The sequence below is a fragment of the Phalacrocorax carbo genome, chromosome 3 (assembly GCF_963921805.1).
Source record: "Phalacrocorax carbo chromosome 3, bPhaCar2.1, whole genome shotgun sequence".
NCBI lineage: Eukaryota > Metazoa > Chordata > Aves > Suliformes > Phalacrocoracidae > Phalacrocorax > Phalacrocorax carbo.
The window spans coordinates 11,784,900-11,799,612 of NC_087515.1; the positions used below are offsets into that span (position 1 = coordinate 11,784,900).

General features: G+C 45.9%; 1 protein-coding gene across 1 annotated transcript in view; it reads right to left on the bottom strand.

Annotated features, from left to right (window-relative positions):
• The window catches only part of SRD5A2 (steroid 5 alpha-reductase 2), a 29,285-nt gene extending 15,086 nt beyond the window's left edge, over positions 1 to 14,199 (bottom strand). The window contains exon 1 of the mRNA XM_064445832.1: positions 13,891 to 14,199. Within this exon, the coding sequence (XP_064301902.1) occupies positions 13,891 to 14,174 (284 nt within the window). The 5' untranslated portion in view covers positions 14,175 to 14,199. The remainder of the gene's footprint in view (positions 1 to 13,890) is intronic.
• Positions 14,200 to 14,713: the final 514 nt, after the last annotated feature.

The following is a 14,713-nucleotide window of genomic DNA, read 5'->3' on the forward strand; positions in this document are numbered from 1 at the left end:
GCCAGCCAAAGCATATATTTCAGCAAGGTATCTCACTCTCTTCTTCTCCAGAAATAACCACTTGATATTTATGAAGACAGATCACTTTGTTCCTGTTGCTAAACTGTGGGTGTCTGCCAAAAGCATAAAATGTGTGCCAGAGTAACTTAACCAGACATTATGCTATGCACTTCAAAAAGCTCACTGCTCCACTGGAGCAGAGGGTTCGAAGAGTTCACAGAGGCTGAGTGTGTGAGCAGAACAAAAGGATGCATCTACATTAAAAATGGTACAAAATCCAAGGATGCACAAATCTGTGCTCTTACAACTACACTTAGAGAAAGTGTAATTATTTTCCATAAGTGGTCCACATGGCGCTGAGAAATGACCAAAGTAAGCTATTCCTCTCCAAATCTAAATCCTGGTCAGACTGTATCCGACCAACGTATGCTAGACTCTAGAGTTGCAACTAGAGTTGCAAGACATGTTGCTAATAGTCCTTAAAATACTCTTTTCTGGCTTTCTGCTGTCTAGTATTTCCTTCTTTTCCTCTTATATGCCTAAACTTCTGCTCTGTCCCCATTTTGCTCTTCCAGCCTTCCTGACTTTGTCCTTTCTTTGTCCTTCCTTCTTCAGATTCTCACCTCCTTTGTGGCTCTTCATGTGCTTTTTTCTCAGTTAGGAGTTGTCCCTCTCGCTGCCCTACCACTGCACTCTGCCTCTCTTTCATTGTAATTCTCTCACCTTTGTCCCTCTCCCTTTGCAGTTATGGCTGTGTATCTTTAGCAACAAGATTGCTTCTCCTGGGCTTCCTAACAGGTCTTTGTTCCCTTGGCAGCAGCTTTTCTGGATCCTGTAGCTGGAAAGGACTCAGCAATGGCACAGGATTAGCATAGTTTATATTGACCTGTACATGAAAACACATCACACTTCCTATACTATTTAATTCCACATTCCGTTGGCTTTGCACTGTCTCCATAGTGACACTTTTCAATAAACTACAAACTCTTTGCATAATTGAGACATATAACAGCATTGATCTATATACTTGCTGCGATAGAAGCTATCTGTTCCAGAGTAATGTTGGGTCCCTGTGGACATGAGGGGAGGTGCAGATCTCCTGGGTTTCCTCTCTCCCAAGTGCCCATGAAATTGGTTTGTGTGAAGGAGGAACAGGCCAGGTACCTGGTGGTGGAGGGTTTCTGGTGCCAGTCTCTAGCTGGGGAGCATGTCCACCCTCAGGGACCTGTGAACATGTGTTCAGAGTCAGAGGCAGCATGCTCACTGCTCCCACGCACAGTGAAGAGGCTCCCGGCTGCTTCACTGGTCAGCCCAAGCATCCATGTTTGGCAGAGGGGGTCACAGAGCAAGAGAGATGCTTTGGAGCTATGGGAGACCAAGATACAGACCTAAGGACACAGGTGCATGAGGTGACAGCCAGCTGCAGGAGTCTCACACTCAGCACAAGACTTGACACATCTGGGTTGATTATTCTACTACACAAAGTAGTTTGAGATTGTAAGCTATGTGTTGCTGTAATAAAAAAAAAAATCTGTGAGAAAACTGAGGTTGTAAAATAAACCAGTTTCTCTCTAGCTCTGGTTTATAGATGCTCCCGTCAAAGTCTTGCCTCTGCTGAGAGTGCTTCTCTCGCCATGCAGCAGGGTAATGGTAGAAGGATTTTTGACCATATCACCACAGTCCACAGAGTCCAGAAGCGCAGCACTGGGTCATCATCTTCCTTATTTGTTACTATGCAAAGAAATGCTCTAAGAAAATGAAAGATCCAGCAATAAACCTCTGCAGCAGTTTAGAGCTGTTGTGTGTTGAGAAAGTCTTCTTCATAACTGAAATGGCCAGAAATGCTGCATATATTTTTTTCCAAAGTAGTAAAAATTGTTAAAGCTGAAAATTATAATTGCTAAATCCTTCGGCTCACATTTTGAAGAACATTGGTTGAAGTGTCTTACATTTGGAAAGGTAGTAATCCAAATTTCTTCTGAACCTGTATGACCTCATGGCATCTGTGGCAATACATACACACAGAGAGGAACAGAATTTGAAACAGCCAGGTCAGGTCCTGAGTTTGTGCTCACATTAAAATTATCAGAGGACTTAATATCTTCTCTTTTTTTTTTTCCTAAGGAAAACTGTGACCATGGGCTGACTCTGAGTCACAGTCATCTTTGCTCCCTCCCAAAATGTGTTAAAAGATTTCCTAACACTGAAAGTTGCTAAGTGGAACACTCCACACGCAGAAAGAGCCAGTATTAAAGTATCACTTGATCCTTGGATTTACCCTGATACTGCCCTCTCACATAATCTCCTTTTCCCTTCCATTTCTTCCTACTTCTGCCCCACCTTCTGCCATAGCTGTTTTTAACAATTCTACTTGTGCTACCTGACCCTTTCATCTTTTTCCACCTTCCAGCCCTGACTGTAAGCCTCGCAGTGTTGTTTATTTCTCTGCATTCAAGACAGCTTGTATTTTCCTAATCCACACTGCCAGGACTCCTGCTCTGCCCCTACAGTGCTGTCTGGGCAATGCATGGCTGGGTTGCAGGCTTACACACTTCAGTCCTGCTTATAGCCTTAGATGAACCAGAGGAACTGCTCTGCGTGGACAGACTCTAAAGATGTTAGCTGACAAACTTTATGTTTGAACAGATAAATGCATTTCTCAGAAACAACTCTGCCAAGTTTAAATTGCTTTTCCTGGGAACAGCCAGAGACATATCTCTACGCTATAGTAACCTTAGCCCAGGCCAAATTTGAAAACATGAACCTTTTTTTAAAAAAAAGCTTCTAAACAGAACCAAACAAACACAAGAACTCAATAGCATAATGTAAATACAATGGCTTTTTTACCCTCTCCTTCATTGTTCACAGGAGCATCAAAAGTTTTATGGACACACATGCATTGTCCTGCCCCAGGTGTGTGACAGGAGTCACTGAAAGGCTTGCTTAAGGCAACAGTGTTCAGAGGTTTTTTGATGTGCATCTCTAGCAGGAGACCACGCTAATGTGACTAGACTGTTTTGAGTAGCCAGGTTAGCTTATTCAGAGCTCTCTTTAGCCTTCCAGACATCAAGGGGATTTGGCTTTCTAGGAAAGCTGCCCAGCCCATCTACCAGTATGTCAAAGTGCTGCAGGTTGTCACTCTGCTCCAGGATCTGCTCCAGCATGGTCCTGCTTCAAAATTGATCTGCTCCTTACCATCCCTCACAGGTAAACCCTCTTTCTCTAAGAGACAACACATCTCTTTGTGGACAATCTTGATACAGTGACATTTTCCAAAGACATATCTGGGAGGCAGTCTCCCAGCATGGAAAGTGTTGGGTGAAGTTGGTGAACTCTAGCACAGTTATAAGCAAAACATTATCTTACATATGGCAAAAGTTGACTGTGGGTGTTGCTGCTCTATTACATGTTTATAAAGAGCAATTAGGAAGGAGGAGGTCAAAACCAACTGCCTTCAAATGTGACCTTTTTTCATTGTTATTGCAGGTCATATTTTGATGCGCCTTTCTAGGAACGGTGAAACTTTCTCCCCATCCTTAGGTATTAATAGAGTAGCAATTGATGTTTCCAAAGTTCACAGCTAGATAGAATTCAGCTGGGTCTTAAAAAGAATTTGTATCTTTGAAAAAAAAATATACATTTTCCTTGTTATCAATTGACTTTTCCCATCTTCCTGCACTGAACATTTTAACCCAGTTTTAGTATTAAGTATTTTTATGAAATAATTTCATTGCTATTATTGTACCTATGAGAAGTTCCAAAAACAATTACAATGTCAGCTGAGTGGTCAGCAAATAGTAACACAGCTCTTATGTTCAAATGGTGTAGATGTTCGTGAATTTAATTATTTAACCAAATTCAGTAAGGATCACCCTACTGATCAATTCACCTGCCACATTTAAATCAACATCTAGAGGGAGGGACAGACACAGAGGGTGTGTAACTTAAGAATAGTCTCTTGATTTGTAATTTGTAAATATTTCTTTATCATAATTCTTCTTGACCAGAATTACTTTAATTTTGAAGGTTTGATTATATTCACTATTAGCATGGAGAGTACCACTTTGAAATATATAGATATACTTCAGACTTAATCTAATCTCTCTGTTTATCCACTTCGTCTTTCAAAAAACATAACTAAAACTCCTTATGAACCAATACAAAATACCTCTAAAAATTATGAGCAAATCAATTTATAAATGACTTACTCTCTTGGGGCCTGAGCTGCTTTTCTTACTTATATCCATAGGTGTGCAAGTAGGCACACCACGAAAAAATGACCAGCTTGTCCAGGTAAATGCTGATTAACCAGGCAGTGCAGGTGGGCTTAAAAAGGGACTACCTGAGCCACATTCTGCAGAGCCTGGGAAGACAGTCTTTTTCCTCTCCCCCCAACTTAGTTTAGGAGAGAGAGGAACTGGCCAAAAGAAGTGTAAAAAACTTATGCAAGGATGTTGTTTTCAAATGCTTGTGGTTTCCCATTCTTTTGCCATGAAAGCATGCTTTCCCTGACCTTTTTAGAAAGATGTCAGTTTGTAGAAACATGGGTCACCTGCTACCAAAGGCGTTTGGGGAACCAGCTGTGTCTGAAAAAGCAGCCTACATAATGTCTGTCAGATTCACCTGAGTGCACTTCAGAAATTAAACCAACTTTTTTATATATATATATATACTAACAGAGCAAAATATTATGGTTTTGAATGGAAACAATGTTGCAAGAGAAGAAAAGAAATAACTAAATGTAACTCGAGGTGGTACCTGAAACTGAAGTGCCTCTTTAAATTGCTGGTGTCTCAGCTACTATGGGCAGCAGAGTAGGGGGCAAATGCAGCACCCTGTATTTTACACCAGTATCTCGAGGATTAGCTGTGTAGGTCAGTGAGACAAGGCCTTCCCCCCCGCTACTGTGCATGGTGGCATCTAATCTGCTCCCTTGCCACTCTGTCTTTCTCACTTCTAAGAGAAATGCAGCATTAGGGTTTATATGGAATATGATTGTGATTTGATTATATTTTGTTTCCCACCTTTGGTTTTTGCAAAATGGAAATGGAGCAAACTCTTTCATGTGGGCACAAATGACACTGCAAGCTGGTACCTGGGTAGAATCAAGGAAGACTACGAAGTCCTGGGGGTGCAAGCAAAAAGTATTGGTGCCCAAGTTATCTTTTCTTCCATTTTACCAGTTAGAGGAAAGAGGGCATCCAGAAACAGACCTATAATGCAAATCAACTTCTGGCTTCATGGCTGGAGTTTTGGCTTCTGTGACAATAGGACATTCTCTGATTACTATAGCCAGTTAGGGAGGGATGGGATCCACCTATCTAGAAGAGGCAAGGTAACCTTTGGCCACAGGTTGGCCAACTTGGTGAGGTGCGCTTTAAACTGAAGGACTTGGGGGGTGAGGTCCAAAGTGGCAATGCTTTTGCTATTGCAGCCAACTGGGGAATAAGCCAGGCCAACCGGAGCAGCAACAAATATTCCCTAGCTGCCTCCCAAGATGAGAGCCAGAAGACCAACCACCTAAGTGTATGCATACCAATGCACACAGCCTGGGGAACAAACAGGAAGAACTGGAATGCCACGTCCAGTCAGAAGGTTGTGATATCATAGGAATAACTGAAACATCATGGGACAGCTCACATGCCTGGAGGATTGCAATGGATGGCTATAGGCTGTTTCACAAAGACAGGCAGGGAAGAAGAGGAGGCGGAGCTGCACTCTGTGTTAAGGAGAACCTTGAATGTACAGTAGTCAGCTATGGCAATTGTGGAAGCCCTATGGAATGCCTCTTGGTCAAGACCAAAGGGGTGATCTCCAAGGGGGATCTTACAGTATCCATCTGCTGCTGACCTCCAAACCAAGACAATGAGGCCAACAAATAAATATTTGGGTCACTTAAGCAAGCTTTGGGTCAACAGGACCTGGTTTTTATGGGTGACTTCAACTACCCAGACATTTGTTGGAAGAACAATACCGCAGCTCACACATCACCTGTCAAGTTCCTGGAATGTGTGGAGGACTGCTTCCTCATACAACTGTTAGATGTGCCAACCAGGAATGAGGCACTGCTGGACTTGCTACTCACAAGCCAAGAAAACCTGCTTTGTAATATCTCAGTTAATGATAGCTTTGGCTGCAGCGATCCCAATATTGTGGAGTTTGGGATCCTGCTGAGCATGCTGAAGGTTAGTACTAAGACAGAGGTTTTAGATTTTAGAAGACCAAACTTCAGCTTGCACAGAGCTCAGTTGGGAGCGATTCTGTGGGAAGCTTCCATGGAGGATAAAGGAGCTAGCAAGTCCTGGGAGTTTTTCAAGAATGCTCTTCTGGAAGCAGAAAAACAGTTTGTCCCCTTTAAAGGCGAGGGAAGCACGTGGAGCAAGAGACCCCCTTGGCTTAACTGCAAGCTTCTGAGTCTGCTCAAAACCAAAAGACAGTGTACCAGAGATGGAAACGTGGATGAATATCCATTGAGAACTACAAGGGCATTGACAGGGTGTGCAGAGATGCAGTTAGAAAAGCAAAAGCTCATCTTGAATTGAAGTTGGTGAGAGATGTCAAAAACCACTAGAAAGGGTTCTTTAGGTACATAAACGACAAGCAGAAACAGAGGAAAATATTGGCCCGCTGTTAAACAGGAGAGGTGGATTAGTGACCAACAATGCTGAAAAGGCAGAGGTTCTCAACACTTCCTTCACTTCTGTCTTTACCAGCACCGTTGGGCCCCAGGCCTTGGGAACAAAAATTCAGGTTGATGCAAACACAGACCCACCGTCAGTGAAGGAAGAGTTGGTATGTGAACTATTACAGGAGCTTGACCCCTACAAATCAGTGGGCCCTGACAATATCCACCCAAGGGTGTAAGAGAGCTGGCCGACATTGTTGTGAGGCTGCTCTCCATAATCTTTGAGATGGTGTGGAGATTGAGGGGCATCCCAGAAAACTGGAAGAAGGCTACTGTCACCCCCATCTACAAGAAAGGCTTAAAGGAGGGTCCAGGAAATTACAGGCCCAACCGTCTTACTTCAGTCCCTGGGAAAGTTGTGGAATGAATCCTCCTGGGGGCTACCACAAGTCAAATGAAGCATGTGGCTGGGAAAAGCCAGCACGGATTCACCAAGGGCAAATCGTGTTTGACAAACCTGATTGCCTTCTATGACAAAGTGACCTACTCAGCTGATGTGGGGTGAGTGGTGGACATTGTCTACCTGGATCTAAGGCTTTCGCTATGGTTTCTCACAGCCTCCTCCCAGAGAAACTGATGCGTTACAGTCTAGGCAAGTGGTCCGTGTGGTGGGTGGGGAACTGGCTGACAGGCCGCACGCAGAGAGTGGTGGTAAATAGCTCCTTTTCAAACTGGCATCCTGTCACAAGTAGGGGTCCCCCAGGGATTGATACTGGGCCCAATGCCTTTAATATCTTCATAAGTGATCTGGATGATGGGATCTAGTGTACCCTGATGAAGTTTGCCGATGGTACCAAACTGAGTGGGGAAGTGGTCACTCCAGAAGGGAGGGCCAGCCTGCGGGAAGACCTGGGTAGGCTGGAAGAGTGGGGTAACAAGAACCTTATGAAGTTCAACAAGGACAAGTATAAGGTCCTGCGAAAACATAATCCAGCACAGGCTGGGACCTACCCTGCTGGGGAGTGCCTCTGGGGAAAGGGTCCTGGGGTTCCTCATGAACAACAAGCTCAATATGAGCGAACAGTGTGCTGCTGCTGCAGCAAAGAAAGCCAACAGGATGCTGGGTTGCATCAGCAAGGGCATCACCAGCAAAGATAAAGGAGTCATTATCCAACTCTACCTAGCACTTGTCAGGCCACACCTGAATACTGTATTCAGTTTTGGTCCCTGCTATGCAAAAAAGACATGGACAGGCTGGAGAGGGTCCAGAGAAGGGCTACAAAGATAAAAGGACTGGGAAGCCTGCCACATGACGAAAGGCTGAGAGAACTGGATTTGTTCAGCCTTGGGAAAAGAAGGCTTAGGGGAGCCGTTGTCACCATGTTCCAGTGTGTAAATGGTGGCTACAAAGAAGATGGAGACTCCCTTTTTACAAGGAGTCACATGGAAAAGATGACGGGTAATGGGTACAAGTTACTCCTCGGGAGATTCCGATTGGATACACAAGAAAAATTTTTCACAGTGAGAATGATCAGCCTTTGGAATAATCTCTCCAGGGAAGTGGTGGATTCCCCAACATTGGACACTTCTAAGATTCAGCTGGACAGGGTGCTGGGCCATCCTGTCTAGAGTGTGCTTTTGCCAAGGAAGGTTGGACCAGATGATTCTTGAGGTCACTTCTAACCTGGTATTCTATGATTCAAACACGCTTCTCCTCACCACCTGAGGTCCTCACCTGGCATTCTCACTGCATTCCTTAACCAGCAGAGCCCCTCTAGCAGGAAAGGCTTTCGTACGAACTACATTTTGAAGCAAAATACTTTTTAAGTAATTTATCTTCAGAAGTATTCCTGTACATACATCTTATGCCACTCCATTTTCAGCTCATGGCCAGCTTTTAACAGAGACTGCATATACAGATGGCAGACTTGGCATTCAATGGTTTTCTCACTTTCTTCCTCCTTTTCTCTGCCTTCCCACCCCATCAGTTTTGGAGGCCCTACCATCACAGGCCCTGCCATATGGAAGTAAAGAAGCTATAAGCTTACCTAAAACAAACGTGGTAAATTCAGATTTTTATAGGATGCTTGTCTTAGCACCATAGAGCGTTTGGATTTGATTAAATTCACACCGTGCTGAGGTAATAAAGTGCACACTGAGAGTTGAAGAGCTGGCTAACTAAGGATAGCAAAGAGGCAGGGAGTGCGACCGGGGATTTCTCCCTTCCCTTTCCACCCCGAAGCAGCAGCAGCAGCCGCCTGCAGTTAGCCCTTCATGAAAGCCTCAGGGAATGCACCATCTTGTGCTTGCCACAAAGAGGGAGGCTGCTGCCTGGTGGTGGCAGAGAGGGAGAGCGCACTGCTGTCACGGTTCCCCGCAGGCAGCTGACTGCTGCTCCGGGGCCGAGGCAGGAAGCGGGGAAGGTCTCCTGGCTCCATCCACCTCCCTCTTGCATGCATCCTCTCAGGCAGCAAATCTTTGTATTAGGCTGCGCTAGGGGAGGGTTGGCTCTTTGGCCAGCAGTTGGTACTCAGACGATCAACTCCCTTCCCTTTCAGCAGTGGGCTAGCTGGGAGCACACCACCTGCCAGACCTGGCTCCTGGGGCTCCAGAGTCCTACAAAGAAAGTCCTGTCAGTGAGGAGCCATCAGCATTAGCCCAGGGGGTCTCCAGAAGAGGATTAGAGTGGTCCTTATAACACTCTAGCATATTCCTCAATTACCTGACAATAAACACAAAATCACCACTGAAAGCTGGCACATGGCACAAATTCTAGGCAAGTGGTGAACATCAATGCGGGTATAACAGCATTACTGAGCATTAAGCACATACAGAAAAGTGACTTTAAAATCAAATAAATGCAGCCATACAAACACAAACCATTCCTAAGGAGTGGGAGACTGTAATCTTGGTTACGATCGTGGTTACACCAGCTCCAGGGTGCTCAAAGTAGCCTGGAAACACAGGGCTTCCTAGTGTGGCTCCAAAACAAAAAGCACTCTTCGGATCTATAAGCGCAGGAGTAGCATATGGGAAAAGGAAGATGATGTTGTCTCTAGATATGATACTACGACTCTGGTATTGTATTCTACATCCACCACTGATGTTTTCATTTTAAAGTGGATGTAGGAAAAGAGAGGAAAATGCCACAGAAATTATCCGAGAGCTGACAGGGAAAAAACACCTTGCATTGAGGGCCTTCAGCTGTGGTTCAGCAACGTGATAAATCTGGCTTAGGATACCTCAGATAGAATTAAAAAATGTTGCAGCTACTTGACACCATGTGCAAAAGCAGGACAAATTAATTTTGCTGTTTTAAACCTGTTCCTAAATTTATGAAAAGGTAATTTTATCCTGACCACTTCATGCTGGATGAAGTACCATGTGTCTACACCATTCTAACTCTGTGTCAGATCAGGTAATGTCTGTTCCCCCGTACCTGGCATAAATCCACCATAAAAACATAAATCCAGCATAAACACCATATCATGTGCAGTAGCTAATTAATCAGAAATATGATCATGTGCTCCTGTATTATCTGGATCACACTGGTGCAGAAGGAGGACATCACAGGTCTGTACAAGAAAATTGAAAGATTATCTGATTACTGTAGAAGTGATATCATGGTAAGAAAATACTACAGGATACTAAGGAGTACTTTAAAATAGCACAGACTGAGAAATAGCAAGCACCACTGGAAGAAATCAAGGCTAGTCAAATTCAGGCAAGACATTTTAAACACATTGTTTAAGTGATAGTGAGAGTTTAGAAGACTACACCACCAAAGAAAACAGTGGGTTCTCCATAGAAAATGATGGATCCTCCATCTTTTGGGGTCTTCAGGTCAAGACTTGAAGTTACTCCGAAATGCATACTTCAGTCGAATACAAGCTACTGGGGCAGCACAGCTGATCATAAGACATAGAAAGACAGAACAGCTAGCATAGCGGTCCTCTAAAAATATCTGTTTCTCCATTATGGACTGTATTGTCCTTCTGCGCATACCTCTAATCAAAACTTCCCTTCCGCATGCATGTTTGGTGTAATAGATGAGACAAAATTAGGAATGATAAAACCTTCCCTGTGGAGAGAAAGAAGTCACTAAATTATGCAACAATATATGAAGAAACTTTTCTGTGTTTCATACAAACATAAAGGAATGCTTAAATACAGATGTCAGGCGATCAGTAGTAAAAGTAAGAGTAGATTAACAAAATATTTCTATAATTAAAAGTGGAACAGCTTTATTCACTTCAAAATTTTAAATTCTGAAAAACTGCAGTAGGCTACATCCATTAAGTAAATGTAATTTTATTAGTGATCAATTGTATATTTTACTCTTTATACTTGCAGTCAAGTTTAATCACGGAAGTATTTAAAACTGTTGTTACATTATTTCTAGTAAAGATGATAAACTGAAAAAAATGTCAAGATAAAGTTATGTCAAAGTACTGAACCTCTTTTCAAATACTATATGCCAGTGAAATGCCCTAATCCACTGTGACCAGTACCCCCTGCTCCTCACCCCTCGTAACACGGTTAGCATACCCAATGCCATTTTCTAACGCAAACAGCCATAATACGTAAGCGTGCTGATCATGCATCACACACACCCCCTGCTTTCTCCCCCTTTTTCAACTTTGTGATAAGGCAGTTTGCCCACCAGCTTTGCTGCCAGGATGTGGTGGCACCCATTATGGAACAGGGCCGCGTAACAGCACATGAGATACTGCCTATAAAATCCAGCAGCTGCAAGTGGGCTTAGACGGGAACTGCTGCTGATCCCCCGGTGGTCAGGGGTGCCTCCACTGTCATCATCTTCTGCCTCCGAGGGCTGAGTGAGTAACTCATGTTCTTTTCATTCTGAGTCTAGATTACAATTATTGTATCACGTGCTGACCATTAAGAGTTTGACCCGATCTGCAAAGGGTCCAAGTGACTAAAAAGTCTAGGTAAAGAGAAATTCTAGATAAGAAACCTCTGCAAATTAGTAGAAATTCAGTCTCTCGTCTAACTGCAAGCTATGCTAATTGCTAAAAATTCTCTGTAACAATGAGCTATGCTAACTGCTAGAAATTGTAAATAACAATAAGCTATGCTGATTGTTAAAGTTTTTATGTAATAATGAGGCTCTAATTATAACCACAACCCTGTTACCATTGATCATTCTACCAAGGGTCCCTCAGAGAAACTGCCTGTTCCCATAGCATCAGGTGACACCCAGAAAAATTCCTAATCTGCGAATATCTTTTTTTTTTTTCTCTTTTACATAACAAAAAAGCACTAATATTTAATACGGCATTTCAGGTATTAATTGATTCAGTAGAATCTCAGAATGGCTTGCACGAGAAGAAGCTGCACACTAGAAGAATAATACTGGAGTAACAGGCAGTATTAGAAACAAAATTGTTTGTTGCGCAGACTTGGTTAAAATGAGGGCTTTTATTTTTACAAGAGAAAAAGTATACTCCAGCCACAGATGAGAAGACCTCCAAATCATTTGTGAAAGAAAATGTGTGAAAACATAGTGCTTCTGCCTAAGCCTAGCAGTAATGTTGAAAAAGAAGCCACTGACTCCAAAAGATGTATGCATACTGGTACAGTAATATTTCTTTCAGTTGTCTAGTGGTGCTTGTTGATTTCTGTGTTCCTGAAATGATCAGAAATTCTTGAGAATAGCAGAACGCATTAAATTAAATTTAGTATAATTATATATAACTAATACATCTAGCTTTCTGGGAGCCAAATATATTACAGGTAGTGCCCTCCAGCTGACTTAGTGCAGCAAAGACAATGTTAGTGATAATTAATATACCTCTAACATAGTGTTTTAGCACTTTAAACCATTCTCTGTTTTAAATTTATCTACAACAGCCTAGAGTTTCGATCCCTAAACTGTCTGTAGAGATCCTGCAGCTGGATTTTCAACATACTGATTTTGGCTCAGTTGCAAATAATAATTTCTGATCAATTATTACATGAAAGTTTCTTATTTCTGGGAGGCAAAAGAAAAAATAGAAATAGGAATTGGGGTTAAAAATGCCAAACAAGGTCAGAAGAGTTTGCCTCACCAGCTGCGTAGCTCTTCACTGTGTAATGTGCTGCTGTCACATGCACTTGCCATTTGTGAAAAGTCAGTTTTTTCCATGAAGAGAGACCAAAAGTCAAATTCCTCATGAAAGAACTCCATAGAAAATGGAAGTGGAGGTGAAGATAAAACACACTCAGCTCAATCTTTCAGAAGGTACATTCTGGTGGTATACTCCAGCATCAAGTCCCACTGCCTGCACAACCAGGTGACAACTGTAGAGCTATGTCACGTCAAAGACTTCACGAACAGTGGGTCAAACCTCTACTTTTTCTTTGAGGTCCTGATCAGAAAATACAGAATTAATCAGAGTTACCGCATTCATTGACATCTGACATGACAAAGTTTCTAGAAAGGAAAAAAAAAAATTTAAAGGATAAATCGGTTCTTTGGTAGTGAAGTGGGAATGACGAATTGAGCATAAAGAACCAACTTTTCTGTTGTGGCACAGAAAGCCTGCAGTGACTTTGCTTTTCCCTGTGCTAACCGCACAGCAGCGCGGCGCAGTCGGTCCTTGCTCTCCCACGGCCGCGGCGGGTTCGCACTCGGGCCATCCTCACGCGTGTTCCCACGGCTTGCTTTGGCGGCCGGCGCTGCTCCCGGCGCTGCAAGTGCTGCGCTTCTCCTGCCCGCCATAAGCACTTCGCACGCTCCTTTGCATAATATTTGGATTAGTTTCATCCAAAACTTTGCTTCTTTTTTGTTTTTTGTTTTTTGTTTTTTTTTGTTAAAGCTAAAAATGCAAAGCATACATCCTCTCCTCTGCTTCAAGCACCCGAGTACCACCTGCTCCTTCCACCGGCGGCCAGGACGGGGGAAGAGACGCCGACCCGACCGGCCCTACCTCTCCCGCAAAGCCCGGGGGCGCGGGTTAGCTGCTCCCGCGCCCTCCCATCATTAGAAGGACGGGCCGGCATCAGCAGGCAGGACGGCGTCTCCCGCGGAACGGAGGGAACGATGCTGCGACCGAGACCTGCCCCAGCCCCACGGCCCGCCCCGCCCCGCCGCGCCCGCTCCCGCACCTTCCCTCGGGGGACCGTTTCCTCCGTGTCCCGCCGGGGGGGCCGCAGCGGGCGGCAGCCGCCGCTCGCCCCCCGGGGAGCGCCGGGGGCGGGGGGGGCTCCGGGGCAGGCGGCGGGGGGCGCGGCGGGGCCGGAGCCCAGCCCGGCGGCGGTACCTGTAGAAGTAGTGCCAGCCGAAGAGGCAGCAGAGGAGGCGGCAGCCGAGCGGCTCGAGGCGGGGCGGGCTGCGCAGCGCCAGCAGCAGCGCAGGCACCAGGAAGGAGGGCAGCTCCTGCAGGAACCAGGCGCAGCGCGCCGGCAGCCGGCCCCGCGGCCGGCACAGCCGCTCCTCGTGCTTCCCGTAGCGGGACGGCACCCGGAGGTACAGCGAGAGCTGCAGCAGCGCCAGGGCGCCCAGCAGCGAGCTGAGGGCCAGCACCAGGCTGGGGAAGCACTGCATGCTCGGGGGCGGGCGGGGGGGATACCCAGGCAAGCGGCCCTCGGCCAGCGCCAGCCCCGGCCTTATTAGAGCGGCGGCCGTCACCCCGCCCCGCCGCGCTGCCTCCCATCGCCCGGGCTCGTCAGAGGGCGCAGCCCCTCTTGCCGGCGCGGGCGAGGCGCCCCAGCCCGCCCCGAGGGGAGCTGCCCCCCGCGGGGCCGCGCCGCCCCCCTCCCTCGGCCGGCCCGGTCGGGCCCCGCGGCCCGGGGGCGGCCCGGGGGTGCGGGGGTGCCGTTCCCTGCAGGAGGCAATCGCTGCCGGTAAGATGGGAGCAGCGGCGTTCCCTTTCCTCCCGCGCCCCGGGGGGGTGTTGCGGGGCCCGGCTCATCACGGCCTGGCAGTGCCACCTGGCAGTGCCAGAGGGGGGGGGGTCCCACCGGCAGTCCCAGCCTGGCAGTGCCCCCAGCAATCCCACCCTGGGTCTCTGCGTGGCTTCAGGGTCACCAGGCACGAGGCTGTTTGCAGGCTGTGAAACGATAACCCAGCCTGTGGTGCTTCCG